The sequence below is a fragment of the Syngnathus typhle genome, linkage group LG7 (genome assembly GCF_033458585.1).
Source record: "Syngnathus typhle isolate RoL2023-S1 ecotype Sweden linkage group LG7, RoL_Styp_1.0, whole genome shotgun sequence".
In the NCBI taxonomy this organism is placed as follows: domain Eukaryota; kingdom Metazoa; phylum Chordata; class Actinopteri; order Syngnathiformes; family Syngnathidae; genus Syngnathus; species Syngnathus typhle.
In genome coordinates, this window is record NC_083744.1 from 7167686 (window position 1) to 7194349 (window position 26664).

A 26664-nucleotide genomic window follows, 5' to 3' on the forward strand; every position below is an offset into this window, starting at 1 on the left:
CCGATGTTCTTGTTCAGTCTCCTTTCCTGATGTAAATATGGAGAGATATTTCATAATATATTCAATACATTGCTTGGGGTCAAATTGAAATGTAGACTAATCTTCTATTTTGCGTTTCAATTTTTTTCCCGTCATATGCTAGCATTAGGCTAGTAGACTAAGTGTGCATGTGCCCAACCGTCACTTTTTTTTAAGAGCATGAATTTGTGGCAATCAGTAGCCAGCTCCTTCCTTCACTCACCAGCATCACAAGCCTCTCACGTGCCACCATCGGTTCAAAGTGACCACGGCTGTCCGCCTTGCTAAAAATACCCTTAAAGAGACATCAGCACAGTTCTACTTCTATTCGAGTCTTGTTTCGGTCTCCACAGCCCCCTCTCTCAAATCAGTGAGCTGTAACCCGGTTATAATGAGGAGCCACAGTCCAATCATTGATGTTCATTCATGAGCAGGCTGGCAAACAGAGGAGCGGTGCGACATCTGGCTTCAGAATGGGCCTTTTGAGTACAAAATGAAAGTCAAAAATGCTCAAAATAGAAAGGCATGGATGGGTGACGGTTGCTTTACCGAGAGACTAAATGTGGTTTAATAGTCACCCTGTGTAATGTGTTCATCCCCATTAAAGCGTGACGCATACGTCACATTTTTGAACAGGCAAATGCTTTCAGGTTTCAGAGAAAATTACCAGAGCAGATCTCATAGTCGCTCTTATTGATTAAAGTGAAGAAGTCTCCAGAGATTCAGACGGGTTCCCAAAGTGGCCGTTATTAAGGCTTCATGGATGCACGGTGACATGTTCACACGCTGTTCTTATTATCGGATTATCTTTTGCCAATGAGTGGAAAGTGCCCTATAAATTGGATGATGAAATGCAGAATATATCTGATCAGGGATTAGTCCACTTCACTCCCTAAATGTTCATGCGGAGTGGCAAAGTTGACTCATCTGCTCAACACTTATTACAAGAGGTACATGAACAAGTGTGCGTGTGTGTGCGCGTGTCTGTCTTGTCCAGTAATTTCAAAATGAAGGCCACAAGGCTGTTCCAGCATTATGTTTCAGGTGTGCCGTTCATCTGTGACTTATCTTAGCACCTTTTCTGCTTGGCATATTAAGACGGAGAAATGGTACCATCTGTGTGTGACATCTGCGTATGTGCACGCTGAAGTCAACCTGCAGAAGGAGGAGATCCATTCTCTCATCAAATATTCACCAGCGAGGCTCCCAGCAGCCTGCTGCTGCTTTGGCCCTGCTATGGATGATGCATTCACGCTCAGAATATGCCACAAGAGGCCATTTTTTATGGATATTTTGCTTTAAAATCTTATACAGTTTGTCTTCCAGTGCTCTTCTTTGCATCGTATATAAGACGAGGCATATGATACCTTTTTCCCCTTCCGGAAAGAAAGAAAGAAGGAAAGAAAGAAGGAAAGAAAGAAAGAAAGAAAGAAAGAAAGAAAGAAAGAAAGAAAGAAAGAAAGAAAGAAAGAAAGAAAGAAAGAAAGAAAGAAAGAAAGAAAGAAAGAAAGAAAGAAAGAAAGAAAGAAAGAAAGAAAGAAAGAAAGAAAGAAAGAAAGAAAGAAAGAAAGAAAGAAAGAAAAGCCTTATTAGGGGGGCTTATTACGTGTGGCCCAGCCACACACACCTATCATATTGTGTTGGTATTAACTTTTCCGCTTCCGAAATCAAACCTTACACGCTAATCGTGAGAGTTAGGTGATGTATTACATTTGAGACGAATCTTTCTTTTAAGCCTGGCACTGGAGCAGCTTCGTGGCCACTTAATGAGCATTAGCGTGCTTCTGCAAAGATTTGGATGGATATTTCTGCAGATGCCTTTAAGGACGCGTGGGGAAAAAAACTTTAACGTGTATAATCAAATCACTCACATAAATCCTTGCATTTGTGAACATTTGCCTTCAGAATTCCTCTAATGTTCACTGCTTCCAAGGAGCATTAAAACGATTTGATTTTATTAGATGAGAAACATTATTTGTGTGGTATAAACATCCAGTTTATTTTCCTGTTTACATTTTTTATGCATTCATTATTTATATTGGTATTCTTTTAACCTGAAGGTATGAAATTACAGCACTAATTACAAACTAGATCAGGCCAAAATACAGCAAAGCATTTAACAGTACCGAGAAAAATGACCTTGTTTGCCTTGCTAATCTACCACTGAAGAGCTCTGACATTTGACGTTTGGAACATGAATGACAAACATTTGTCAAATTCTGAGAAAACATCATTTGACATGGAACATGTCATTTGCCATGATTTCATCTGTTGGTGTATTACCGATCAGTTGCAGCTGTTGACGTTACGAGTGATGTAATGGCAATGATGCAGGGATGAGGAAAAAAGGACGGGATTAGCGAGGACTGGGAAACCACACCCCCTCCGGACAGAGTCACAAGAGTAGTGATTACACCCAGATTAATCGCACGGGCTACATCACACACACACACACACAAACACGCACACACTGGAATTATATAAACATACAAGTGTATAAACCTCTAAATGTTCCATCACGCCAAAATACGATCTGAAAATTTGCCTGGAGCATATCTGGAAGGCTTTTTCTTGTTTGTCCCCCAAAATTAAATCATTAAACAAGAGATGTGAGTGAAGAGAGGAGACAGTAAAACAGGCCTAAATCCAGATGTCAGGGTGGGAGACTAGTTGTTGCTTAACCAAATGTTAGCACAGAACAGTGATTCTTAACTGTGGTCACCCTGGGACCGGCATATTTCTATTGTTGCAAACATGCGACCCATTTTTATAAACATTAAGTGGAATAAAGCATTGTTTGTTCAAAATAGTAGCTACAGAAAATATGTGTACAATGTTACATTTCTGAAGACAATTTCAAATGAGTTTAATTTAAGCATATTGTTAGCTTGGACTCACCAAAGACTGCACTATATTGTATTTGAGTAGCTAGTGACTAGAACTGGTCAAATTCCAAAATGGTATTGAGTAACATTTCCTGACTCATGTCATTTTTTACTAGTTGTGTGCAACTCAATTTTAGGTCCCGGCCCACCAGTTGAGAACCTGCTAGCGTTCCGAGGTTCGGAATCTGGCTCGTTCTTTTCATGAGTGTCTTTCTCACTTGCATCTGCTAGCTGGCCCACTTGGAGTCTTCCATACGTTTTAATGCGCTTTGCTTACGTCAACACTTGCCACGTTTGCCTGCAGCTGTCAGCTGATGATCTCAGGCTTCCCTCAGGTTGCTTTTTGACCCAAAATGTCATTCTTTTAACAGGAAGTATATTATTATTATTATTATTATTATTATTATTATTATTATTATTATTATTATTATTATTATTATTATTATTATTATTATTATTATTATTATTATTATTATTATTATTATTATTATTATTATTATTATAATATTGGGACTTATCATCATATGAAGCAGGCCACTGAAGCATCATTGGCTCCAGTTTCACTTCAGCCCCCCTTCCTAGAAGCCACTCGACTCAAGGCAAACAAACACTCAAATTGATGTATGCAAACTGCACTTTAATGTATTGGATGTGAGCAGCTGCACCACTGAGATAACATGTGTTGGCCCATTGCTATTGTCTTTATCATCTCTTTTTGCACACATTTTGTGTGCTTGCGCACCGGCGTTCATGTTTGCCAGTGGCAAATATGCTCTTCCCTAGAGCGGCAAGTGTCCCATGCAGAAGGACAAGCTTGCTGCCCGAGCACTGATAGTGTTTCTGTGGAGCTTATCAAGGCAGTAGGTGCTGGATTCAGTTTAACCTTTACTTTTGGTGAGAAAAAAAAAATGCTGGATGAATGTAAAAAAAGATTGCTGTCTTCTGCCCAATGATTGTAGTAGTGATCCTTAATTACTGGTCGTTTTCTTGAACCAGGGCAAGAATATCCTCATGATGATTGTCTACTTTAAATTGTGCACTACAGACCTTTTCAATGGTGCCTATATAATCTCTTTTACTTTTGATGATATCAGCTCAAAGTTTTGATTAGTTTTCTGTCAGAGAAACTTCTTTTACTCTAAAGATTGCTAATTTATACATATATATTTGATGTATTAATTACTGTCCTAGTTAAATTAAACATCACATTGATTGCAAAGATGATGAAGCAGCACTTTTTTGGCATTGGTTCTTGAATTGACATTTTCTTCTTTAACTCAATATCAAGGGACGTTTGCATTTTATTAAACAGATTGAGTTAGAATTTGGAGCCAGCCCGCTGGCTAATTTTATTTTAGTAATGAGCATGCACCAAGTCCTTGCTCACAAGTCACGGGAAAAATATTTTCTAACAGTTTCTTGAAGAATTTGTAAGTTAGTTGCATATGCACACATTTAAGGACGATATTGTGCCTTTGGGGGGGGGGGGGGGGGGGCAACTTCGTCAAGTTGTTTATCACCCAATTAAGTTCGGCACAGGCAAGGCGTGTGGTCTTCATGCCGCAAGAATGCGCTGGAGTCCTCTTGGAGATCTGCACCCACAAAGTACATTTAAAAGAACTCCAAGAAGAGCTCCACTTTTGTAGGTTGTAAAGTTGACCACTTTGGGTGGCCTTTTGGAGTACATCTACCCTCAATCGTAATTTTAAAAAATAACTATAACACTATTGGGCAATGCATACTTGCTTGATTGATTGATTGTTTTTAAGTGCATTGACCAAATTACAGTTAAAGAAGTTAATTGGGTCCTTGCCCGCTTTGGTTCTTTTATATATATGTGGCTATTGTAGAAAAGGCCTCAGCTAACTATGCTGGACTTGACAGAGAGAGGCAGAAAGAGCGCTTTGATGGGGACGTGTGTTGAGCTGTTTCAGAGCTTGTTGCCATGGCAGCCATATGGAATCTATCAGCAGCATGAATTCCATCCTCAGATGCCTTTAGTACCCCGCTGGCTCAGGTGGACCACGGCTGAATTTGAATGAGTGTGAAAAGCCCTCTGTAAGTGTGTGTGTGTGCAATAACAAAATCGGTAGCATGTCCTTCAAGAGCTTTCACGCTGAACCATTAAAAAGGAAAATAAGCTCTGATGACTGCAATGACCTGCAGTCACATAATAAAATATATCTGGGTTGTGCATTTTGCACGTTATGCTCCAAGGAAGGAAGTCATCAACTGTGGTGCGGCCGATTTTTCACATTTGTTGTTTCCAAATGAGATTTTTCTCAAAAAATTTAACTGATTTAAAACGTTTCTGTGAAACCCATCATTTTGACTGAGATGCATAGTTTAAAAAATTGGAGCAACGACTTCTCCAAGATTTGAATTTAACTACTGAAATCAGATCATAAAATATATTTATGCACTTATTTCGGTATGTTTAGCTTCAAGGGATTAGGAAAAACAGATTTTGTGTGTACCTCACCACCAAAATAAAAAATTAAAGAGGCAAAATAGTGAAATAAAACTGTCTTCACTTGCTATATGCTAAAATTCTTATATATATGTTGTCATGTTATGAATCTAGGAAGTATTTTAGGGCCAAAAAGTTTTTGTTTTGTGTTGATTCTGTGCTTCTCTATTTTTTGTTGCACCACAAAGACGAAAACATTTCCCACTCCCCCATCTCTTCAAATTTCAATCTGTTGTTCACTAATACGACACTTAACATTTATTTAGCTTCTTCAAGGGCTTAATTTTTCTTTTATTCTCATTTAGATCTTGATTAGAATACAAAAAAGCAAGTTTCTGGTACAGTATAGTGGTTTTGTTTCATTTAACTGTACAATGAAATGTTCATAACACAAACAAACATACTAACAACAGCATTACATTTTTCCAGTTTATGTTTGTCTAAAAACTACATAACCCAGAAACAGAATAAATTATCATCATATGTCAGCGTAGTAATATTAATAACAACAATATTAGAAGAGATTTACTTATAACACACACAACTCTGGAAAAAAAACAGAGACCACTTCAAAATGATCTGTCAGATTTTGCTCTTGATATGTACAGTCAATGTTAAAATCTACGCACATATTTTCAGAATCAGCCCCCAAACTGCTGCCAGCTGAATGTTCCATTCTAGTTTTTGGAGTGATCACAGGGTTGTGTTTGCACCAAACATCCAATACCTTTAGGAATTGTTGCCAAAACGTTCAACTTTGATGTTATTTTGGTCTCTTAATTTTTACCAGAGCTGTTTTATTTCTGTCATGACAGATACAGTGAGATACACATGCAGTGCGTTCAGAGCACTAGTACAGTTGTAAAGAGACGGCAGAGTGCATTGGGATTGACGCCGGGGTCAGTCCACGGGATCTTGTATTTACAGTGTGTCTTGTCTTCGCGGATCACTGTCCCTGTCACCTAATTGCCCGGCGCCCCCTTGCCTCTGAGAGGGGAGGACCTCATTTTTCACACGACTGACCCGCACACAACCCGTCTGTGACAGATGATCGCTTTGTCTTTTCAAAGTCAGTCTGACAACCAAACTACAGTAAATGTCAATATGTTAACATCTCACATTGGAATTTAGTAGGAGAAACACGGGAACTGGATATGTTATGTTCCGCAAATATGATGGGTTTTTGTGATTAAATGCTCTAATGCCAAAACAGTTGACTTAAAATTGTCAGCATGGTAAATAATGTGGTTATCATATTCGCTTCACAATCAAAAGCTTCCGGGTTTGATTCTCGGATCTTTCAATTAGGCGTTTGCTTGCCTGGGATATACCATTTTTCTTTCCAAATACGTGCATGTTAAGTTAAAACTGAATGGAAGTGTGAATATGTCCAACTGTGCCCTGAGATTGGCAGGCGACCAATCAAGGGTGTGATCCACCTCTTGTCCCAAAGTCAGGCACTCGCTCACCTAAATACGAACAAACACTAAAGAAAACTGATGGCTTGATGAATTGGATGTAACTACTCTGGACAACACTGAAACAGGCTCAAATTAAAATCGTGGTTTGTTCTCCGGTGATTGCATGTCGCATTCTCCCGGAACTCTATTTTCCTCCCACACTCCAAAAAAACATGCGCATTTGGTTCACTGACGACTCTAAAATATGCATAGGTTGTGAATGCGAAATTGTCTGTGTGTGCTTGTGATGAACTGTCAAACAATCCAAGGTGTGATCATTTGTATTATTTACAATGTTAGGGTTTTTTTTGGTACTAAATTCTCTAAAGAACAAATGTGAGTGAGTGTGCTTCTCAGGTGTCAAGAGTGTGCCTGGGGGCTCGATGACTACCCTCAGCCGCCCTGGCTTTACCTTTTTTCACACCACTTGGGGGGATAAACTTCTTTTTGTTCTTTTTGCGTTTCTTATCTGGGCACCACACCTTCTCACAATACTCTTCCACTCGCTGGGCGTCCCTGTAATCAATCAGCTGGAGGAACTCTTTGTACCACTGCCTGGAGTGTGGGCCCGGCAGGGAAGCTGGGACCAGAGTCCTGGGTCTGAAACTGGGGCTCGCCACGGGGTTGACATGCGACTGGCAGGGGGCTCCGCTTTTGTCGTTAGGCCTGATGGCGGACGCCAACGCTTTCCCGCTGAGCACGTGCAGAGTGACGCGCAGCAACGTGTGCACGTAGCCGTGTTCAACCGTCTGGCACACGTACACGCCCGCATCGGAACTGGTGACGCTCAGAAGGAGAAGCCCGTGCGAGGTCCAGATCACGCGCTCGTCCTCGTGAACCTGCCAGTATAAATCAATGGGACTTCTTAAATTTATGGATTAATAAAACGTTTAACACAGAAACTTAATGAAACATACATTTTGTTGTGTTTGGTGTTGCACTAACTGATACTCCCCAAATATTCTGTTTGTTTGTTTATTTGATTTATTTTCTAGGGTAAATGATCAAAATACAATGTCTAGACTGCTGGCAAATTATGAGCCATCAAGACAACTTAATTAATTAATCTTCAGATCGTCCTCCTCACTCACCAGTGTATCCTCGGACATGCTCCCCCATACCTCAAAGAACTCCTTGCCTCAAAACCTGCCACCCGAAGCCTCCGCTCATCCAACTCACACCTTCTCCACGTCCCGAAAACCAAGTTGCGCATCATGGGCGACCGGGCCTTCTGCCATGCAGCCCCCACACTGTGGAACTCCCTCCCCGACCACTTAAGAGCACCCCAATTCACTGACTCTTTCAAAACCGAATTTAAAACTCACCTCTTTACCCTAGCATTTCCGTAATCCTGTTTCTCACATCCTGGTTGTCGTCCAGTTGTTTTATACTTGTCTTTGCTTTGTTTTCTTGTTTTTACTTGCCATGTAGCACTTTGAGATTCCTCCGAATGTAAAGTGCGTTATAAATATAATTTATTATTATTATTAATTTGCCAATCCTTCAATCATCAGGTTAACCATATCTAAGTATCAATTTTTTAAATCATATTTGATCATTTTTTGGTCAAATGACATGCAAATGTTTGTTTGCTAGTTTTGCCATTTCAGAAAAAGTTTCTTCCTCAAAAATGTGTGACTTGATGATGAAAATTGTCAACAATAGCATTTCTTTCCACAGTACAGTTCTCTGCGCTTCATAGTGTCCGAAACTGACCTGTTTTTTGTCGTCTCCATTTTGTAGGAACCAGAGCACCTTGGCATGAAGTGATCGAGGGACGCAGCTGAGCAACGTGCTGTTACCCTCCACGCCAAACACCGTCTTTTCCTCGGATTTATGCCATTGCTCATCTGGATGGACACACGGGATTAAGATCTCATTTAAGCATTGTTCATATTTGTAGACCATTTCTTTGACATACAAAGCAACTGGAGCCAGTTCCTTTCCACTCACCATCAATTTGCAGGCCATTGCACAGCTGGACGGCGTTGCCGTGGCGAATATCCTGTCGCCTGAATCGTCTGCTGAAAATGAGCAGCAAAAAATAATATGGATGGAGGGGGATTTTTGTATGAGCGACAGAAGCATTGGTGGACAACAAAAAAAGGCCACGAGTAGTAATATAGTGCAAGTATGGAGTATGTACTTTATACATACATTTAAACAAAGGAGTTTTTTGTATTTTTATATTTTTGTTAAAGCATGTATGTACTTTTGCACCTCTGCCCTGTGCTTACCTTTTGGTGTAGACTCCAGTTGGGTAGTAGCTGGAGCAGGCGAAACCATCCCAAGCGCAGTAGGGGTCTCGAGCAAGACAACAGTCGGCGCATTCAGAGCCGTAGAGGGCGCACTGGTGCAATTTAACCTGGGCCACGCCCACGTCCGAGCCCACGTACAACTGTTGCTGTGAACCCCCAAAACCATAAACAGGAAGTTCAATATGCTCAAATATTCTACTGCCAGCTTTGATGACAGAACACAGCCATGCAAAGTGATGCAACATTATCACCTTGTGGTTAAAAAGCAGAATTGCAAGAATGATCTATTTTAATCCAGCCAATATAAATAGGGAACATCGGATGTATTATGCTTGCACAAAGAGAACATACATATTCCGTCTTACCCGTTTTGGTGATATAATAAGCTCTTTTATTGGTGCTGGAACCTGGGAGGAAAAAAAGACAGACATCTGTATCAAAACAATAGTAGCATAGGGACGTGCATGAGATGCAGTAAAGACAAATATGCTTTTATATTTTCAGGGCCATTAACTAATTTCAGTGGGTTCATTTCATTTCGGTTATTTGTACTTTAGTAGATACAGTTAATTTCCTATTCAGTGATTGTAGATGTGAATGGCAGTGTAAATGTTTCTTTTCTTGTAATCGAATTAATTGCCTAAAATTCTGAAAACTAAAAGAAGAAACTTTATTGTTGCAACGTCCACACCTCAAACACTTGCAGCTCCTCCAGCAGCACTTCTTCCATTGTGTCAGCGTCTTTGTTGTAGATTGTGATCACTTTGAGCACCAGCGCGTCATCTAAAGGAAAGAGACGGAAGTGGATTGTTTAGGGTCTGTCATGCCATATTTTGACAAATCAATCCATCAATAGTACCGTTTCATACTGAATTGTTTTTTATCATACCATATTGTACAGTATCGTACCAATATATAAAATCATACGGTACATATTGTTTAATACTTACTAAATTTTATTGTATCACATACCTCTCATAACTTGTTGGGTACTGTGTCACATTTCATTATACAAAACATTATTGTAGCTGTCCTTGCAAGGTTAACTAAAGAGCTAGTAAACAATGCGTGTTGCCATAAAGAACAAGCTGTACCTGTCCCAATGTAGAGAACATGGTAGTGTCCATCCTGGGCTTGAACTCTGTCCACCGCAATCTGAGTCAACTTTCTCGGGCTCGGCTCTGTTTGCAGGAAAACCGGCCTGCGATGTTGTGGAAGAACTGGACGATACATCATGGGGTGAGCGCGCACAAAGCGCAAAACCTCATCTGGGAACTCCTTGGAGCTTGAAAAGCCGCCGCCGTTGACTTTGCTGGCGCACTACCAACAAGATGACAGATTTAAAGCGGTGGAAGTAGAGAAGGTAATTAATTGCATTGCCACGGTTTTGCTGTGTGGATGACAAAAAGATGGTGACTGCAATTGAGGTTGCTAACATTCAGGATGGTGTTCCATATGCTCACTGTGTTGTTATCAGTCAAAGATAAAAAGTCAATGCATAATTGTGGCTCTTTTAGAATCAGGTCAACAAGCCTCTGGGACATATTTTTGTCACCACAATATATAACAGTTCTCAGTATGCATCTCTGACTGGCTTTCACCAAAATACCCCAAGGATCAAGAATTGTAGAGTGCTATTCACTCTCTTGTTTTTTTAATCTTTTGAAAATCAAATTGTTTTGAGTGTGCAGCCCTGTCCCATTTGAGAGTGGCTTTTGTTACCATGGTGACAAGCACTGGAGTTAAGAGGGCATTTATTTGTCCAAGCTAAAAAAGTGAGTGCAAACTGCAAAATGCACATGATTCTGGGATTAGCATGGATTGCATTTTCCTTTGTGAATGTAGCACTTCATCCACTACGGGTCATCTTATTCCAGCGATTGGAAGAATGTGTGGAAAACTCGATTGCTCTAAGTTGGTTCAAGTCCTCGGTTCAAGGCCTATCTTTAGGACAGGCTATACTTTGCTGCTAGTGAGTCTCAAATAAAATGCGTATGACTTGTGGGGTCCCTCAAGGGTCAATCTTGTGACACCTATTGTTCAATCTGCACATGCTTCCATTCGCTATTGTGTCCTTCCACAACTACCCGGGTGACACAGATCTACGTTTCACTGTCTGAAAAAAATCAATTATTAAACAGGACGTACAGATCCAGGCCGTGGGTAGGGCACTCTATCCTCAGAAGGTGTCCAGTGATGCTCAGGTCTCTCTCTGAAGGCAAAGGGGCCATTAAACGCTGCTCGGATGTCGTCCATGTGATAGACACACACTGCATAGCCTTTAAACACCGCACTGAAAAAAGAAGACTTTAAGTGATCAGTCTGCCTTCATGCCATGAAACACAAATGTTGTCTTCCTCACCTTGTTGTGCTAAAAAGGCCAAAGATTTCTGGGTTTTTCCCATCTTTGTTCTTCAACACATAGACGTCCTCTAAAAAAAAAAAAACACACAGAATTTATTTTGGAAGTACTGTAGATACAGGATGAAAGAGGTAAACCGCATGTCCTCACCGAGTAAATCAAAGTGAGTGTCAATGCCGTCAGGTCCAGCCACAGAGCAAATGAGTCGAGTTTTCAGAAAAGAGCTCCATCTGTTCACCAGCATCCTTTGTCCTCCTTGATCATTCTGAAACGCAATAGGACACTAAATGATGGCTGAATGCGCTCTCAGCACTTTTGGCTTCATGATGGATTTTGTGCACAAAAAGCCATAACAATATATCAAAGCCTTACCGCACAGACTCGTCCGACGCGGGTGTAGACTGCCTTGTTGACACCCTCTGCACCCACCTCACGTTCAGTGAAGAAGAAGTAAACTTTGTCATCATCTTTGTCGTCGTTATCAGGAATAACCGCTGAGCCGACAAATCTCGGTTCTGCAGAGAGACAAATGTGAAAGTTTCTACTGAAGTGAGTCCGCCTCAGTTGCCACCCTGAAGATGTTGATGGATGGATGGATGGATGGATGGATGGATGGATGGATGGATGGATGGATGGATGGATGGATGGATGGATGGATGGATGGATGGGATTCAACTGACCGTTGAGCTGCTGCCTGTCATCCCTCTCAGTGCGTGTGTATGTGCGGTTGTTGAGGCGACACACGGCAGCATCGTTCTCCCAGTAGTCCGTGTAGAGGCCGACGTATAATTCTCCACCTGAAACAAAGAAACAAGCACCAGCACAGCTTGGCATGAATACATGATGTAACAAGACCACAGGATGGCAGCATTGAGACGTTTAAAAACAGGAGACTGCATTTTTAAAGCTTTCCGATATGGAGTATCACATTAGAGTTTTTACCTCTTGTTCTTATTTACCTGAGAGTGTAGAGGTGCAGGGACTATTGTGGTTAAACGGACATCGTCCTTTACCGCTCGTAAGGCTCTCCTCTTGCAGAGTAAACAGCCTGTCCTGTCAGCACAAATCAGCATGAGCATTGTTATGCATAAAAAAGACAAGCATTCAAACAAAGCAAGATGTGTGAACTGTGGGTCGAAAATGATGGATGAGAAGGAGGGAGGGAGGGAGGTAGGGAGAGGGAAGTGATGGATGAGCCAAAATAAAAGGCCTGTTGCTCTTACAGGTATATATGAGTTAAACGCTAATGCATGACTGATCTCGGACAACCAGGTGGCACACACACACGCACGCACGCACACACACACACCACACGCACGCATACAACCATTGATCCCTGCCTTTTTACGACCGACACGGGTGGTACAGAACTGTCATTGATTTATGTGGAAGGTCCCGGAGGCCTGCTGTGCTGTGAATACGGCCCCTCCGATGACTGTAACAAAGGCCAGCTTCAGGGTCACCAATCACCACACAAACAAGCAACTCACACTCACACCTTTAATCCATTTATCATTTGTGTTTGTTAGAAATTTGGAGGGAAAGGGATTCCCCAGCAAGCCTGAGTCGCAACTTAACCATGATGAACATACTTTCACATCAGCATAATTGCATTGTGCAGCTAAACAAGTCTTCACTTCCGATTGTCCACGAGATGGTGTGGCAGATCGAGAGTGCCTTGATGGTTGTGAGTGTGCGCACATTATAAAGATAGTCGGAAGAGAGAGAACGAGGGGGAAATGTTTTCTCATTAAAAAAGTCTGACATGACAGCCAGGACAAGGGCTTCAGACTGGCGGGGCTGTTTTCAAACGCCTCGTTGTTGTAGCATGGGAAAGCCTTGGGCTGACCCAATGGAATATGTTCCACTTGAAGGAGATTTTTTTTTTCTTCATGGCTCAACCATATAATTAAAAGTACGGTCGACAGAAACATCAATTTTCGAGGTCGTAATTGCGGTGTTCGATTGACACTTGAGCGAGATGTAGCTTCAACATATTCAGTAGACATGCCGACAGTGTTTGAGTGGAGAAATTGGCTTGATTTTTCACGATTTTGAAGCCTCATTTGATTGACTAGCTCAAGGTTGTTAATATCATTCTTCCCCGTGGTGTGTCAAATGTCCGCATTCTTCAATCATTAGGAGTCTTGCAAGGGGGGCTGTCCTGACATGTTGAGCTGACCAGATGAACCGGTTCTTTCTTCCAATGTTTGCGGTCTTGCAGCTCTAGTCTGCATTTTTCATGGCAAATGGAGGCAAATTTCCAAATTTCATTTCAAATTTACTACATTTATAATCTCTTCGGAAGAACTTTATATAATTATGCTATAGTGGTTAATGAATCTGCTACACAGTGTTGACTTGAAATTTCTTAAGAAAATCTACGTATAAATTTGATCATACAGATAACAAATGAAATTGAAAAAGCTAATGAGTTGATGATAAAATAGACCACTACAGCAAAACGGAGACTGGGGAGTGTGGAGTATAACCATGCAAAGTCTAGATATGGAAGCTGTGGATAAAGCACACTAAGAAAATGCAACCGCAGCTACTCTCAGTGGAGAATGAGGAGCCCAATACTCCAATGACTCACCTTCCCTGAGTTTCCAACGTGTACCAAGGCGCATATGGGGTTGAATGATGCCGTCCCACAGACCAAGAGATGGGTCTGGTTGTACTGCTGCAAAACCTTGATGTAGTTTGCGCATTCCAGCTGTTGGAAGAATTTGGATGAATAAATCACTAGAGTGATGACAAGGCATCAGGGGGGAAATGTGTAGTGGACAAATGCCAGACGTTTACTGCATTATCAATAATGTCGCTGGGGCAGGTGAGACAAAGGTCATTCTGCTGTAGGAGAGCACCACACAACCTACTCAATGTGAAGTGATTTACGAAAACTGTATTGTAATATACAGTTGACATACTTTTTCCCGGCCCTTCATCAAGCATTCTTCTATTTGGGGTTCAGTACTGGCCCACTGGATCTGGAATAGAGTAGAGGGAATAAAATAACAGTAGAATTACTGGGATTGTTGAAAATATAACTCGAATTACAAGGCTGTCTACAGTTCCATTTATGTCTAAATATGCACATCGAAGAAGATCACACGAGCCGGTAATGGGTTTAAGAGTTCATTAGTCTTGGACCAGGATACCTCTCTGTGGTGCGTGTTAACCTGGTCCAGGCTGAGGGAGAAAAGAGCATTCTTGGCCCCGATATAAAGCCTCTCATGGCCTTCGTCCAGCAGCATGGCCTGGGGCTGAAGAGGCACTCCATTGCCCTGGAACACCCATGTCCTGTTCAGCTGCCAAAGTTCTGTTGCCAAAACATCAACACGAGACATTGAAGATTAACAAAAATGATTATGACAATACTGCGGCGGCTGCGGTTTGTATTGTATTTCAAACAGTGCAGAGGTTACCATGCCTAGGTTTGACTTGGTTTATTAAGTTTAAGCCATAGTGGCCTTGTTCTGTCCATGTTCATTGACTGCAATGCTACAATGTCTGTTGCAATAAGTGTGATTTAAAATACAAGCCTTAGAATAAATGCAGACTGTGGTTGACCTTTTAGAAATAGACGTCATAACTTGACGAATGTTTTTATTCATTTAAGTATCACTTTGAAGGCCACCAACCGAAAACGTTTAAATGTCTGACCCTGCATTATTCTAACAATGAATAATGGCCAAGGCTAGTGTGCCAGAAGAGATAAATACTGGACTGTTGGCTGTAGCGGAAGAGCACAGACAACCAATCACACTCACATATATACTGTTTGAGCTGAACCAATGCTGCTTGCATCCAAGTTAGGACCAGTCCAAGTCAGATTTTTGCCATCAATACCAGCAAAATGTGTAGAATGTGGAATGTGTTGATATTTGCACTGCTGGTCAAAACATTATAGGAAAAGTTGATCATTTAAACTGTGTTATTTATTCTCACAGTAACATATGAATTGAAAACATGTCTGGAAGATGTGAATATTTACATATGATATTTGCAAGTCAATTTACAGTGTGCACCCCTAAAATTTCAAGTCAGGGCCTATGTGCTTCTAATAAAAATAATAATAATCTGGAAATCACATGCCTGAATTGTCTGACAGATTTATTTGTTTATTTCAACAATCAAATTTTGAGTTTGCACGACCTGGCAAGGTCATAAATTGACGTAAAATGACGTCAGGGATTTAACGGCAGTGATTGGACGCTAAATTCTAACAGACATCACCTGTTAGGTAGGCGCACCGATCTTAAACTGGTATGAAATCCCAATTGACTCCTTAATCTCACAATATCCTCCTACCGACGAATGGATGTCTTTCCGAAAGGAATACAAACTTGGCAAATCCGACCTGCAGGAATGTCAACTCTAACCCCTCAATCGCTATGAACTCAAGGGAAATAAAGGAGGATGGATTTTGTTCTTTTATGATATTACACTCTGGTCGTTTCGGTGAGTAAAAGGTTTACTTTCATTTTTAATATTGTTGCTTCTGCTGCAAATTGCTCTATAAAAAAAAAAAAAAAAAAAAGCCGTGTTGCGTTTATTGTGACTACAATCGATAATAGCTGTATTGCCTGATGCATCGTCCAGAAGTAACCCGAGTTTGTATGCAAGTCACCACGCGCGCCTTAGTTTATCACTAACGCTGCAAGAAAGCCAAAAATAACTAAATATTTGCAATGTTGCAAGCCATAAATGAGTAAGATCGGCGCTGAAACATCATTTGTTGTGGTTGTGGTTTTATAGGTGTGAATTTGCAGTGGTGACTTTTGTTTTTTTTCTTTCTTTTTCCCTAAAGACAGTACTTTAAATAAGACCCGGTAAGTGTAATTTACTTTACTTACATATTTACTAATGGATTTGATAACGTATGTAACGTGCAAAATGTCCCATAAATATATTTGTAAATCTAAAACACAGGTGTCAAACTCAAGGCCCGGGGGCCAGATACGGCACGCCACATCATTTTATGTGGCCCGCGAAGACAAATTGTGCATCAAATTCCTGTGTCATTACTAGAATTGCAAATTGTCTTCACTTTTAATATCTTTTTTTTTTTTTTTTTTTTTAATATTTGACGAGTTTTTACTCGTCTGATTTGAAAACGAGTTATTTGTCAGTTCATTTTGTAGCTTTTACTGTATATAATGAGGTGCTCATACATTTAATTGGGTTGACAGTCATAATGGCCCTCCGAAAGAAGCTATGACTACAATGCGGCCCGTGAAAAAAAATAGTTTGACACCCCTGATCTAAAAACATAATCTATATTTCTTTTATAGTTATGCATGTCTGTATCTTTTAAAAACGCACATGCATCACATCAATGAAATCTTGGCTATAAATGCAGATATGAACGTTTTGTTTGAGTCCCATCTGCACATATGTGCCATGTGTTTTGAAATCCAACTTCCCAAAAGAATAGCCAAGAGATATAGCAGAGGGCTATCATTTAATCTCGTCACTTCCTCTCATGTGGTAAACCTTCCTTTTGCTCTCACGTGTAACATCATGCATCACTCGGCCAGTCATACACCAACAATGCAAGCAAACGACACAGTATGGTATTTGAGTTGCTGTGAGTTTCTCCTCAACTAGAACTCTATTTCAGTGCAGATTTGTCTGAAGTTTGGTTTACCAAATTTGGACTACAAAGGGGTGCATTCTTATTCACTGAGTTTGTAATGTTGTGCGTGCTTTTCGATGGAGCTGCTCATGTGTTCAATTGGCGCAAAAGCGAATGCATGCAAAACGTGGGTCTGATGATCTGATTGAGCCTGACAGGCCGTTCCGCTAAACATGCTCTCCATGTGCGGCATGAGCATAGGGTGCAAATAAGCAAAAGCACTTCAGGCTTTGAAGGTGAAGCGATTGAAAAAGAGGTAATGCTGAATTCAATATGCTTCCTCCCAACAGCCCTGGGTTTCTAAAAAGAGAAGGGGGAAAAAAAAGAGCTTTCATTGTTCCCATAAAGCCTGAACCAGGTGAAGGGGGGACATGGGTGACCCGGTGTGTTAAATTTTGAATAATTCACAAATTAATTTGGGCACTAGCCATGCACCAGGTCTCAATAAACGTTTTTGTTTTTTCTTATTACTTGCGATCTGGCGTGTGAGTGTATGTTAAGCAGGGTTACACCCAAAAAAAGTGTTGAGCTCAGTGGTGCTATGTGAGAAATGACTTCAGAGGAGAAACTCATCGTGTGATATCACAAGATGTTGCTCAAAAATATCGCAAGCATTAAGTGCAATATAAAGTGTGGAAAATAGCTTGAGCTTATCATTAATCCTCTTGGATACATAAATTGTATGTGGTGTCAAAACATGCCTTGCAGCATTATGTTGCCTCAAGATTTAAAGTCAGTGGGGTTTTTTTTTACGACAAAAAAAACCAACTAAATACATTAGTGCAGTCATTCTTTATGCTTTTTGACATTATTTGTTGCCGATATAAAAAAATGATATGAAATCACCATATTGATATTTATTCATCCCATCACTAATAAACTTAGTTGATGCATGTATATTATACCGTATCAAAACAGAAACTAAAAACGTTTCAGTTCAGTAAAACATAAGGAACCTCTTGAACACCAACTCTACTGACATATTTAACTTTAAACTGCCTCACTCACCTGCCGGATATTCCTAATGCATTGAATTCCTCTTCTGACATAGAACAATAACCCTATGTAAGTTTGAACAAGATGACTTTAGAATAGCAAGCACCAAGGTGATGTACTTACACTAAATGTCTCACTTCTGTGGACCACAACAATGGAGAACCTTGTTCTGAAGTCTTGCTACTTGCAAAGGTTGCAGGGGCTAATTGCTGGATTTTCTTTCCTATCGTTTGTATATTTTAGTGAAACTTGATCATGGACATAGATACAGAGGACATTTATCCCATGTTCATATTCCAACCACAGCAACCCTCCCCCCCCATTTGTTTGAAATAGCATAATGTATCCACAGAGGAGTAGGTGAAGTCAAGTAGTCCTTTGTTGCGATTAAGGTTTAAATGTTGTAAAAACAAGAAGTATTTGTTTGAGTAGCTCTGGGGTCCGGAATTGCTTGGTGCTTGCCATTGAGGTGATGTGGCAAGTATTCATTCGTGCTCCCTGTAATTATCGAATCGGCACACACGCAGGCTCGCACCTCCCGCGGTCGCTTCTCGGTTAGACGGAACTTGGCCGAGGGACTGCATTCCATTCTGACGCTTGAGTGTCAGTCTGGCTCACAAAACAAGGAACTCCTTCTTTTTGGTGTGCAGTCAAAATCTGCTAGCACTTATTTAGATGACAGACGTCGATGGCTATTTAAAGTGATGCCTTCAACGGCACGCACGCCAAAAGCCCTCGCTCGTTCACTTCTCACTTGTCTTGTTTGATAACAACATGGGGATAATTGCCGCTGACATACACGCACAGGAAGGAAATAGGAAATCAGAATGGAGAAAGGGAGGAAGGAAGCAATGCAGGAATCGGGAATACAGATTATGGAGAAAAACTAGCAAAACAAGAAGGGAAGTGGCAAAACCAGTAAACTAAATAAATTCCCGAAGGAAATGAGGTAGACAGAAGCGCTATGGAAAGACAGTGGATGAGAAGAACAGCATTTCATGGTGAATTCTCAAAATCCTGTTAATTTATTTCAACAAAGTTCAGCAACACTTTGGATTGGTGCGCGTCAACAAAAGAGATTTTGAAACTAGGCACCAGATTTTTCAAACGTGAAGGATTCTGGGACAATCCAGGTCAACAGACAGGATATTAAAACTGGCAACCAAACAATCGGAACGCTAGTCGTCAGAAGACAGTAATGCGATTGGGTTTGTGCACTGCCCGTGGTTTGAAACCTGATAAAAAGGAAATAAGAAACTGGAAACTCTGGAAAGACACAAAACTGTGTCGTGAGGAAGTAGGTCAGAAAGATGGAACGGAACAAGGACACAGAGACCGGACCCGAGAAATTAGGGGAAAGCTAGAAAAAGATGCAGTAAATGAAAAATGCTTAGTATTTTTTTATGGTGTGTTGAACCCATTACTATGATTAGCATGAGCGCTGTAAAACACAACAGGTGTCCTCCGCAATCACATTGCTCCTTCTCTCCTGTTATTATGTGCAGCTGTAGCCACGTCTTGAACTGATCAAAAGCAATTTGGGGGATTTCTGCATCTCCTTTCCCTGCGCTTCCTTCTCAGACTTCCTGTCATCCAAAGCCAGCGAGGAGTTTCTTTGCCACTAGCTGCAGGCGTAAAAGGAGGTGGTGCAGGGTTTTCCACAGTTGGCCAAGATCCCACATCAAATGAAAAATACATAGGGGGGGTGGGGGGCTTCCCTCCTCCCCCCAAGGCGGACACTTTCATCTGATACACACTGAAAGAAGATGCAGACTGTTCCGAACCATTCAATCCAAATAAACATTTGCATTCGTCTGGGGTGTGTATGGAAACATTGAGACGACAATGCGTTTGCCAGTGAGCAACCTACTTTTTCATTTGAAAGTCTCTAAGCAGACGGGGTAGAGGGATTTGAGTCGCACAAACTCTGAGATCAGATACTTCCACTCATTGTGGCAACTTGTGTTGACTGACAGATAAAATCCGTAAACTTTGCATTTGTTTGGCGGTTGCTCACTGACTTAATGTCTAATAGAAGACTGTGCATGACATTGGCGGACGAGGAGGCAACAAAAGCGAGTACCATGTATCGAGTCTGACAAGATCATCGCTTCCTTCGAATCGTGTTTTTGTCATCGAGCGATAAGTCAATATAGTAATGATCGTGACAGGCCTAATTGCAAGCGACTGCCTTCACCGGTTTGTGAGACCTCAGAGCAAACCGTATTGGAGACGTGAAATACATCTAATGGTGAGCAACTCTTTCCTTAGCGCAAATGCAGTCTGTGAAAGCTCACGTAATCGTTGGCTTCACACTCTCGTCCTCTTGGGGTTTTTTTCATGGGGGTAAGGTCAGACAGAATACTGGAGCTTCATCAGCTACACCCCCTTCGTCCTTTGACACCTGATTAATGAACGCGTATACACAGTGGGAGGGCAACTGTCCACGGACAAAATGAGGTAGAGAGATGAAAATCAAGGAAGAAGATATCACTTTTCCTTTTTGACCTAGAAAGTGTGATTTATCCAATCGACATCAAACATCCATTTTGCCACAAGGTGAACATGTACCATTCGAGTTAATTTGAGTTCTCACTTCAATTCATCTTATCAAAAAAAAAAAAAAATCCCATCCTCTATTTGAAGAATTAGACACCGGTATTCCCCTTCTCGGAGCTAAATAGATGCCGTTTCGTTTTCAAAGCTACAAAATATAGGACTTGTCATTTTGTCTGCTGTAGAAGGTCTGAAATTACAACCCAAAGAGGCAGGGAGGCTTTATTACACTATAATTACTATGTGAGTAATCACTAATGTTGGCCTATTGTCGCCAAGCATAGTTGTTTGCTTTGCTTGATGACACGGCATGCAATATTTAACTTGAAAGATAAACTGTGTATGAGGTATGAAACCTTGTCCAAATTATTTGTGACAAGCCAGCACATTTCTGTAAGCAGGAGTATGAAAAAAATCCCGTTTTAGTATGTGATTATTGCCGCAGGACATGGTAAGATGCTGTTGCCATGGTAGCTTGGACATCCATATGTTCTGTGGCCCTTTGGGTGGGGTGTTTACTTTTTTATGTTTTGTTTTCTTCTTTTTGCTCATTTGGTTGCCCGCCCCTGCAGTTTAGTGTATTCACATGCACCCAGGGAAATGTTTCACAATTTGACTGTTTTTCAAAAAAAGAAAAAAAGTACTGCACTCAAACTTCTCATCTAAGGCAGAGGGCTCAAAACTAGAGCAATATGTATTTTTTTTCTCTGTGATTACACAAAACTGGGAGTGTAATAAGATAAGGCTTTTGAGAAGAGTTGGATGCTGCATCATCAAACATTGGGGTCAGCTTCTGCTCTAAATACAGCTTGGAATCTTAGATGTTTGCTTAGTACACCGTATGATTGAAGTAGAAACTTGGAATGTCTGCAGTTTTGCGGTTATCTCAAATGAATCTCTATCAAACACACTGAAAAAGAAAGAAAGGGTGGAGATAACTGTGAATATGAACATCAAGGCGTGCCATTATTTGCTTGCTTGCAAGGTCACCCAAGACACATACGCAGATTTGCCCTCAGGAATTCGTATGCAGAAGCCAGAAGAAACTCGATGATTCCTATTGATCCAAGCAGGTTAAACTTACAAGGTTTCAGTGCTCATACAGCATTTGATAAATATTCTTAGCACGTAGTGTCTACTCTCAGGCAAAAGTTGAAGTGCAGGTCATATTCTATTCTATTTATAACATTTCTTGTGGGGCAAATAAAAATGGACCACAGGCCACAATTGGCCCGGAGGCTGTAGTTTGGAGACCGCTACGCCTTAGACTCAATTGCAACTATACTAATTATTTTAATTGGCTCTAATTGTCTGAAGAGAACCTTTGCCTCTCGTCCGAGCAAATTCACTTGATGCACAAAAGCCACCATTACATTTTTTCTTCAATATGACACTCGGCTATAATAATGGCTTAAACATCTGAAGGCCTAAAGGACTGTGTTGTTTTTATGCATTCTTTGGCAGCTAAATTTATTCAGTCTCTTTGGAATGAATGAAAGAAATGCATTGTTTGTGGAAACTTTAGTAAACACCCTCCTCTGTTTTAGAGATGATTTCAAAAAGATGGCCTCCCTTGTGGATTGCTCCAATTCTCAAGTACAAATATTTGCTATGCATTATTCTCGACAAGTCATTCGCAGAGGTAGAGCCGGATACTTCCTCACAGTTATGATAGCAGATGTTATTGTAGTATTTCCTATACTCTGAGGAAGAACTTTTGAATCCATCTGAGCGCTCTCCCTGAACTGCGTCCAAGCCACCAGCTTGTGAAAAATTCAGTTGTCCCTGTGCGCATGAGTGGGACTTTTCAAGTCGGGGGAAAATATACAGTAGGCATCCACTTACAGACCGCAACATTGAGCAAAGGATCCATAAAAGGAGAAAAAAAAAACCTCAGTCTCTTTGACGCAGTGGAGTTCCACACAACGACTGCAGTACTGACACAATACTGTACGTCTGACTACAATGTATCAAACCAGTTTTGGAATTCAATCTCGTAATTTACAGATGCTAATGTTTTGGCCTGGGACTTTATGCTTTAGTTGGAGGCTTTTCTCATTCCTCAGTATGATCCATTTGCTGCATATCTCTCAAGTCTTTGGCAGAACATGGAAGACTAAAGACAGACACTGCAGATTGGTGGGGTGTCAAGCACTTGAAACTTTTTCCACAGGCTCTTCATTATTTGGGTGGTTTATTAAAAACTATAACTGACAGTGTTCATCAGTTTTGTATTAGTCTCAGAGGCTTGTGTGTGCCTGTTTTCCTTTTTGATGTTCATTTTTGGCAAGACGTATCAAACGCACTTTCTTCTACAGTACTTGCGTATACATTACGACAATGACCTGCATTTAAAGAATAAGTAGGCTATACGTCACCATGAGAGCTGGGGACTGAACATTTCATCTACAATTCAAAACCCCAACCAGACTTCGCTTCATTCAAGAACACCGGAGATGGCGCCATGTCGGGCATTTCAACAGGTACACGTTTATACACAGTTAAATCCTTTTGTTAACTTAACGTACCGCAACTAATGTTGTGAGCAAATGCTGTAAATAAAGGGTAAATAAAATAAATAAATAAACTTTTGTGCGTTTATTTGACTCCCATGTGATTTTTTTACTTAGGATGTTAGTCTCGGTTTATCTTAAAATGATGTACCTAAGAGATTGAAAGTAGCATAACTTATTCTGAGCTGATGAAGACTCCAGTTTCTGTCGTACTTGGTGGCAAGCACACTGATTGTCTTTTTCTCTTTTTTCCAGGTGAAGCTAGAGATCTCAAGATGATGAGGACTTGACGGAAGACTAGTTCTCTTCAGAAATCACAGAGAAGGTTCAGGCTGGCATACAGCTGTCTTCCATCTCTCTTGGTGAATCCAGTGAGCTGGTTTGTGGAATGTGAGGGATACTATCAGCCAATTCTTTCAAACTTGACAACAAGATATCTGTGTGCGAGCATCATCGACACCCTCAGAGGATGCACACCACTCTATGGACACCATCAAGGGTGTGCTTGTTTGTTCTGGGAAAGCAGACTTTTTTTTTTTTCCACAAGACAAACTGTCAAGTGAACACCAACTCTTCTTTCTGCACTAGAAATTATTGATGTGAGAAAAGTGCTTGAAGTGGAAACTACCAAAGCTGTAAAATAAAACGCAATGATGTAATGCAATGTATATGTATCTTTCTGTCTGTTAGAATTGATAATATAAACTTGGTATTGAATATTGTCCAGGAACTGGGATAAAAAAAAAAAAATCTGACATTTTTAGTGCATGATACGTTCCAACTTCTAGGGGAATTTGATTTAACCTGCTGTATGTCTTGCACCAGAATAATTTTCAATTTGTATTAATTGTATTTATATTTTCCACACAACTGGTTTTTATTGCCAAAATTTGCACTAAATACCATACACGTAATACGTCAATAAATATTTTACAAATATATTTCACAGCCTGTCTGAGTATTTCCTCACTCCAGTTCAGTGCCTTGAACAATTTGAAATCGGAAAATAAAATTATTGGCATAAGAAAATAACGCGTACTTAACCTCAGCAAGGCTACTTTGTACAAAAGGTGTCAATAGAATCTAAACGTCCTCACTTTTTTTAAAACGACTCCTGCGTTTACATCAAAGCTGACACAAATTATGGCGCACAGATGAATAAACATCGTACTAGGTACTTCACAGATGTAACTGCTGACCCCAAAGTTTTTACTAAAGTTCCAACCGTGCTATGTGTTTATAAGTTATTGACCGTTGAAATTCCACACCTATATCCAACCATGACTAACAGGCTTATGTGGAATTACCATTCTGTTGCTGTAGAGATCAAAGATATGTGTGAGAAAATGACAGTGTTTACTCTGCAAAGAATCAACTCTGATCATCGAAACCAAATGAAGCAGACAGTTTAAAAGGTATGTCATCAAGCATCCAGGCACACCTTCCTATTTCTAAGTACCTCCTCCATCGCTGTACCTCATTGTGGAATCTCAAAAACAAAAGAATCTGCATTTTTGCGGGATAGAAACTGGCACACTACACGATGTCTGCGTGTTGGCGTAGGCAGAAGAAATCTTATGAGGAACACATCACGCTGACAACCGAGGGTTTCATTTTCAGTTGCTAGTGAATCACTGTAGCCAAGGATTTTTTGTCACTACGTTTTTGATCATTAGTGGAGTACGGAGTCACTTTAATGGCCAACATACTTGAGAAATTGGACATGTGCAATGGGGAAAGTCAGAATGTTCAACTTTGTGAGAGGATCCGATTTCTTTTTTTCTCCCCCATTTGGCTTGCTCGTAAATTACCAGGCATTGTCTGTAGACTTTGATGTAGCCCAAGAATTATTACAGGAATTTCCCACAATTTTCAATGCCCCACCTCCCTCATGAAGTCTTTATGTGTTCTTGGAACGCCGTACGGTGAAGGTAAAATTCTGACATTTACAGTACTTGAAAGCTTATGCCACACCTGCATCAGTCAAAATATTTTTGTATGTTTGTGTAATGAGCATAATTATAATATATAGAATATCTTCAACTGAAAATGTCATTTAAATTTAGAATTCCTCATTCCTGTTCAAAATGGTCAAACATTGGGAGTTCAAACAAAACATAAGTCTGTTTTTTTACACAAGTAGCATTATATTTGTTTGCTTATATCTGCCACTTTGGTCACAAACACAATCACGCGCAGCAACACACTGCACATTTCTTACCTTTGTGTGAGAGCCGTATTCTGGGGTTAACGCTGTTGGCTGTGTCAACTCTGCTTGGAACCAAATACAATATCATCAGTACCAAAAAGCTGGTCCTCAAGCAGTCCTCCATCCTCCTAGGAACAAGCTGCACATTCATCTAGAAAGAAAGCCTGCAAGGGAGGCTGAACCTAAGCATCAGTGGAAAAACTGTTCCTTCTGAATCAAATTAATAAAAAAGGATCTTGGCATGAACTAAGCAAAACGAGTCTCCTCCAAGGTAACGCTCCATTTATGGATCATCATCACAGCTCACGCTGCTTCCTCACAGTCTCCTTGCTCCGTAAAAGCAGTCTGCAGTCTGCTGGCCGCATCCACCCACAAGCTTGGTGGACAGCGCTGACTATTATTTTCTCACTTGCTCTTCGTAACCAGGGAGAAGAGAGGTCCAGTTGTTGTGTTCATGCTGCAGTGCCCACTACTCTCCATATGTTGGTCCTTCTGTTTGCGTGTCTGGATGTTGAGTCGGATCTGCTATTTCCTATTCCAATGGAAGCAAATAATAAAAAACAAAAGCGGAGAATCCCACACAGCTGATCAATAAATATGCATCGCATTAGTCTTTCCCAGCAAGCAGGAAGGTTGGAGTGCGTCTATTCCACTTGAGTCCTCTGGAGTCTGTCAATCTCCGGATGGGAGCCCTGCAGAAACGCCTGAGCAGGAGAGGGGAGGAGCAGGGAGCCTCACGCCTGGCGTGCGCTCACTCTGTACAAGGCAGGAAAGTGAAGCTGTGAATCTGCTCAAACAGGAAGGGAGGATCCCCAAACCTCACCTCTTAAGTGAGTCAGTAAAGATGATTGCTAGTGCCGCTACCGATCTGGCCTGGCGCCATTGTATAATGACTGCTTTGCTGTTTAAAGACTTTCAAAACGGCTTCCAACTGTTTGAAGAGCTCCTTGTCAATCGTCACCGTGACTGTTTGTGCTTTGTGGAACTCCACCAGGTTCTCTTCTCCCATCTCCTGATATTTTCACATCTTTTCACACTCCTGCCTTGACTGTATTGTAGCTTTGCACACTCCCTTGTTGTCGTCTTTGTCGTGCCTCAAAGACATTGAGTAGCATGCTTGCCATGGAATTTCATTTGGTCTCATGGCAAGGTTCCTATGCTTGGTGTTTTTTTTTGGTCTCTTCATCTGAAGACAAAAAGATTTTGCTCCTCTATCACTTTGGACACATCTTTTAAGTTGGCATAGTCATTTGGTTTTTGAAAATGTGCTTAAAAGAAAAATGTACTCGTAAAAAA

General features: G+C 40.8%; 1 protein-coding gene across 2 annotated transcripts; it reads right to left on the reverse strand.

Moving 5' to 3' along the window:
- Positions 1-5612: 5612 nt before the first annotated feature.
- sema3e (sema domain, immunoglobulin domain (Ig), short basic domain, secreted, (semaphorin) 3E) lies at positions 5613-26149 on the reverse strand. Of its 2 annotated transcripts, none has more exons than XM_061283736.1 (17): positions 25381-26149; positions 14615-14775; positions 14384-14443; positions 14050-14169; positions 12413-12506; positions 12134-12250; positions 11826-11968; positions 11604-11718; positions 11454-11523; positions 11240-11384; positions 10186-10411; positions 9783-9874; positions 9457-9498; positions 9071-9237; positions 8787-8854; positions 8550-8683; positions 5613-7672 (listed from the first exon to the last, which is right to left on the reverse strand). In XM_061283736.1, the coding sequence occupies exons 1-17, from the start codon at positions 25517-25519 to the stop codon at positions 7187-7189; spliced, it is 2379 nt and encodes a 792-aa protein (XP_061139720.1). In that variant the 5' UTR covers positions 25520-26149; the 3' UTR covers positions 5613-7186. The 2 variants fall into 2 exon arrangements, with proteins under 2 accessions (XP_061139720.1, XP_061139719.1); XM_061283735.1 differs by having other exon boundaries at positions 5614-7672; positions 8787-8857.
- Positions 26150-26664: the final 515 nt, after the last annotated feature.